The following is a 6,080-nucleotide window of genomic DNA, read 5'->3' as shown; positions in this document are numbered from 1 at the left end:
TGGATTATTTGTTGGCATAAATGTATTATTTCGAAAGGAGCCTACTTTGAAGGCGATACAATAAATTTGAATGAATAATAACTATTTTGTGTTTTATTGACCAATTCCCGGTACTTTTTTGACAGAATGTATATGAGGAATACAAAGATTACAGAAATTAAATTTAGAGAGATTCTACTGTATTGATAGTAAATTCAATATGATAGCTACTACGAATTACTCCAGCCAATCAGAGAAATATATCGATCATGTAACACTTTGCGAATCTCTGTTACATTATAGACCTCCGCAGGTAGAATAAACGAACGACATCTGCAGCAGTAACTGCATAAACGAACGCACCCTTTTTGTCTTTCAGATGTTGCTCAGGGCCACTGAACTGCCATTGTTTTTCCGTCACTAGCATTTGTGGCGTCCTCATAGCTATGACACAGAAAGTGAGGAACTGATATTCAATATGACTGTCATCGTTTCCGGCATATTCCGATCGGCATTTTTATCGCTACCATTTTTATTTGCTACGTTTGGCTACGTTTCCCGTATGAAAATACACTACTAGTGTCACTGCTAAAATACAGTATGTTGATATGAGTAGTGATACTACTCGTGACTAGTAGTGTAAAAGTGTAATTATAAATTCGCATTAGTGTTACTAATAGTATCACTACTGGGATGAGTGTGACACTACTAATGCAGTAGTGTAGTAGTGCAGTAATGTACAAGTGTTACTGCTGGAACGAGCAGTATCACTATTAATGCAATAATGGTACTGCTGGAACGAGTAGTGGCATTGTCTAGTGCAGTACTGTAATATATATAAAAATGATTTGAATACAAATGCAAGAGGAACAGTATAGTGACGCGAATTTATTCCTGCACTAGTATTGTTAGCACTATTAGCACTAGTAGTAACACTAGTAATATATTTTTATGTGGGTTCTTTTTCAAGCTGAAAGCGCTTGATAAAGATGGAATGATGATTACAAGCTTAAAGCTTGAGCGCTTATAGCCATAATGAACGCATATGCTTATATGGCGATAAAGATGTCGGCCGGAAATGACGATTTCCATATGACAGCCATCTTAAATATTAGTTCTTCATTTCGTGTGTCATAGCTATGACGTCTGCACAAATGCTGGTAACGCTCGGAACAAGAGGGGAGATTGGTAGCCCTTATGACGTTGCTCATACCTTTCAGTCACTACTTGGATAGGTTATTCTGATTCTATAAGTTCAATTGTCAAAGTCTGTCTTTTTTCTCATAACTTTTTTTTCGGTCTTGCCTAGCGATCTGTGCTTGGACAATGGACACCTTGATTACTCAATCGTACTTTTGAGATCCATCTGAATTTTATTTCTTTACGTCTAATGTTAATTGCGACATGATTTGTTTTTTACTTAATTTTCACTTATCGTCTATTTCTCTTTTGCGTTTTATATCTGAAGAGGGCTCAATCTTGTAGCCGAAACTTGTTATATTTTTACACATGTTTATACATTTACACATTTATATATGCCGTTCCGTGCGCATGTATCGTCGCATAATAATTTAATTAATTACATGTTTTGTTTTTTTCTTTGTAATCTACTGACTCTTCTTTCGCCGTGTATTTGTTTGATTATTTACGTTTACATTTAAGAGTCTTTACATCGTTATTATTTATAAGTTCAATTGTTGGATTCACACTGGATCTGACGTGCGTCGTACGACATTTTGCAACCAATCAGAAAATTTTATGTTGTATCGATGATACGAAGCAAAATCCTATTTTCTAATTGGTTGCAGAGTGTCGGGTCCAGTGTGAATCCAGTAAATAGTGTTCATGATATCGCTCGTCGTTGATATTTAGTGACAAACAAGTTACGTGATTTCATATGTCGCTAACAGGAGTATAAAGAATAGGAGACCAAACTAGACTTTGAAAAGTGTAGTCAAAAGGTTTCTGAATTGGTATTGGTGATGCTCGGTTCGCAAAACTCCTCTTATATATACTTACGTACACATAACCGAATAATACACACATAACCTAAAAATAGAGACGTTATTCGTTGACATCATGCTCTTACAATAACAGGAAGATGTAAATTTATTAAAACTGCATGAAGAATGAAGCATTCTTCATATAAAATTGGTATAACTTACCATGCAAATTGTGAGAACAGTTTCGTGGAATGAAAGCGATATCTCGATCGAACTAATTCAAATAACCACTTTTAACCATGCTTTTTGACAGTCTAAACATGGATTTAAAAAAATTATGATTAAAAAATTATCAACGAATAACCGGTTATATGTTTCCATATATCCATAAGTCGAAATGCTCTTTTCATCTTCTGATCATTTCACATATGCGACAAGCCATTTGAAAATTTCATGAAATTATCGTAAATAATAATAAATAATATAATAATTAAATGATAATATATATATATATATAATAAATAATAATAATTTAATACAATAATTAAATTGGTATAATGTATTGAGCAATCACAAAGAAAAGTATAAATAAAATTGGAAATACAAATAAAAATAATTAGAGTTAAATGAGGTAAAATCACATGCAACAAATTTTTTATTAATAAGAAATTGTATTTATTTATTTATTGTGATAACTATTTAGAATATGGGCATCACCACTTGATAAAAATTTATTTATTGGACACGTTTTCACTCAAAATGAAAGAATCTGCCAGAAAAACATGGTGATATGCTTCACGAAGCAAATTATTAAATGTTAGAGGACTATTGTTCGAAAATATTATCCGAGTGCTCCCATGTATCGTTTTATTCTTGTGTTTAACATTGGATAATAAGATAATACATGGTGACATTTATGTTACGCTCTAATAACTATTCAGATAAAAAAAATATTTTTCTAACCTGAATAGTCGCTTCGTAAGGCAGACTGTCACATTTTTCTACTACATTCTCTCATTTCGAATGGAAATATATCGAATGAGTATATTTTTATCAAATTTTTCGATGATATTCATATTCTAACGCTACATTCAAAAAAGTTCTCTCCGAGGAAAATTTTGTCCGAAATACTGTAGTATACGTTACATGTCCTATATATTTCCAGTAAAATTTTCTTCGTACAGGATGTTTTGAAATATAGCTTAAGTAAATACCTTTATTATACTTACATCCTGCTGTTCCATGTTTAAATCTTTGCATAAGAGCGATGTCGCTAAAAGTTGGATTAATCCAACTTTTCTACGGTGTCGCTGGCGACAAGAAAGTAAACAACTTGAGGGAGAATTCGATCACGTGATCATTATCACTGCGACACCATAAAATTGTACCTTAAGCCCGGATCATATGCAACAGCGCTTTGACACCAAACGCTGATTGGTAAAAAGTCGGTTGTAGGGATAAAATTTACTTTCGTCACCTATTTTTCACCAATCAGCGTTCGGTGTCAAAGCGCTGTTGTTCGTATGGGGATCCGGGCTCACATATAACACGTAATACAGAAAATAAACCAATCAAAGCGTTTTATTTCCTTCCTTTCCATGAAATAAAGGACTCCGATTGGTTGATTTTCTTATGCCTCATGTTTTATGCATTATGTAAGAGTCTGTGCTCTCCGTTTAAGCCTATCGCACATGAAATGCATTGTTAGAATTTTTATGTTAAATTCTCTAGGCTGTCGATCACATTTTGCGCTTTGTAAAAAGAAAGCAACCTTTAATAAGTGATCCTTTTCTTGTATGGCATTTTATTATCTATTGGTGTCGTTTATTTGAAAATAAAATGGGAGACGTATTCACAAAAGTATAAAGTTAGGAAAAAAAAAGAAATTGAAAGATAAATTTTAACATAACTTTTCTTTTGATTTTCATAGGTAATTCCCTTATTATTTTTGCATATTTATGAAAAAATTAACAGAAATATTTAATCGAATAAAATAATGAATGCCAAACGGTCAAAGTTAGATGTTACGAATATAATTAATCAATTTTTTGTTCCGAATATGATTGTGCGCCGATAATTGTCGGACTTTTAATACAATCATTATGAAACGAATTTAATAACTTCCTCTAAATAGAACCCCTAAAAAATGGAATATTTAATTTTCTTTCACTAAACATCAAGGCTTGGTAAAAATTTGAAACAATTTTCAACAATTTTTTTTCTCATTATGATTTTCTTTGATTTATAAGGAAATATACAGGTATAACATAAAATTTGCATTTTATTTTGTTTACTACATCGTTTTCAACGCTTTTTAAAAATAGCGTATTTATATTTTGTGATTTTGAGCGATTTGAGTGCGCTCTGTATGGGATTTTACGTATTATATATCTGGCAACCCCCGTCACGAATTCCTATTGTATGTGTATATACCTGCGCCTTAATAATAATGATGATGATTCAAGTATATTACATAACATTATTTATTTTTTATGTGTAATACGGAGAGAAATTGATTTATTTATAAAAATTCATATAATTTTGTTTAGAAATATATAGATAACAATATGACTTTGATAAATTGGAAAAGTTTTTTCTTTTGCTGTTGTAAATTTTAATATAAAAATGATGAAAATTTTATTATATTTTCACGATTTCTAACGACTACTTATGGTAATATTGTTTAGGAATGATTTAAAATGACGTTTAATTGTGTGCCTTCCAACAAGCGACATAGTGCGACACAGTGATCATGTCATCTTTGTTTAACATTGGCAAGCAACAAGGATGAAATGATCCATTGTGTCATTTGTGTTGCTTGTTGGAAGGCACACTATATGTAGAGACGTCTTGTACTTTATACATACATCTTATATGTTACATTTAATGTTTTTAATAACAAAAAAATTTACGAAATATAAAAAATTATATGTATGTACCATATGAATAAATTTTTTTGTAGATTACTATAAGGACATCGAAATTTGGACCAACTTTAGTAATTTTAAGTACAGAAACCAGTGGAGGATACATCTTAGGTTTTCGCGTTAATCCCTTGCAACAGCTTCATATTACATACAAAGAAATATCAATACTTCGTTCAGAATTTGAAAAATTTCCTATTTTTGGTGTGGAATATACATTTGAACATCAGGTATTTTGATTTTGAAATTGATATCCCAGTAATCGGGAATGGATTAAAATAGATTGAAATTTTTATGCGTATTTTGCTCATTGAATCCACAATTGAATAAAAAAAATACTTTTGTTTAGTTTTATTCTCTCTTTATTATTCTTTTTTTTAGTCTTATCTATTTAATTCTCATTATTTCATTCGCTCATTGAATCCATTTGAATAAAATGAGTTTCATGCCATTCCTATGAATGAATAAAAATGCATTTGGATTAAAAAATATTTATTTTAATGTTTGCAAATGTGTACTTCTGAAAATTTGAATCCATTTTCGTTTACTGGGATGTATTATATTTTATCAATGTCACAGAGAAGCTGAAGTACTTATTAATCAAAAGTAAATAAATCAAATTTGAATGTTATTTTTTCTCTGCTCATAACTTGATTATAATTAAATTTTAATTGTATCTTAAAAATTTCTTTTAAAATGTTTTTTTACAACTTGCAAAATCTTACAGATTATTTAAAATTTAATTATTAATAAATTTTGTCCAACGTAATAATGATCAAGTATCCTTGCCATTACAGGCACCTGCGCAAGAAGAGATTAGTGTAGAACACTTCACTGAGATACAAGATAATCAAGCTGAAATATCAAATATATTTGGTTATTATTTCTCTGAGAGAGAAACAAGTCAAAGAAAGCCAAATTATTCGATTCATTTAGGACTTGCGACGGAAGAGCCAAGAGAAGGCAGCACATTACAGAATTTATGGGAACTTGTACCATCATCTGTTAATTGATTTCTTTAAATCAGTACTCAGCATTATATGCATATTTTGGGCCGATTCCGGCGAGCGACCCTCACTACCGCTCGATACTCAGTGGCTGGGCCGCCGAGCACTCACGTGACATTCTAGCTCAGGAGCATCTATGTAGCTTAAATGTGCGGAGGTCATATCTTACGTTATAAAAGAATATTTTTCTTGCAAAATAATTTTTATTTTCTTAAAAAAATAAAAAA

At 31.1% G+C, this 6,080-nt stretch overlaps 1 protein-coding gene across 1 annotated transcript in view; it reads left to right on the top strand.

Moving 5' to 3' along the window:
• Nucleotides 1-6,074, top strand: part of LOC108754318 (Bardet-Biedl syndrome 5 protein homolog) — a 34,047-nt gene extending 27,973 nt beyond the window's left edge. Inside the window, exons 7-8 of the mRNA XM_018496534.1 lie at nt 4,885-5,076; nt 5,644-6,074. Of these exons, the coding sequence (XP_018352036.1) occupies nt 4,885-5,076; nt 5,644-5,859 (408 nt within the window). The 3' untranslated portion in view covers nt 5,860-6,074. The remainder of the gene's footprint in view (nt 1-4,884; nt 5,077-5,643) is intronic.
• The last annotated feature ends 6 nt before the right edge of the window (nt 6,075-6,080 follow it).

Source organism: Trachymyrmex septentrionalis, unplaced genomic scaffold (assembly GCF_001594115.1).
Source record: "Trachymyrmex septentrionalis isolate Tsep2-gDNA-1 unplaced genomic scaffold, Tsep1.0 scaffold79, whole genome shotgun sequence".
Taxonomy (NCBI): Eukaryota; Metazoa; Arthropoda; class Insecta; order Hymenoptera; family Formicidae; genus Trachymyrmex; species Trachymyrmex septentrionalis.
This window is presented reverse-complemented; position numbering and strand designations above follow the sequence as displayed.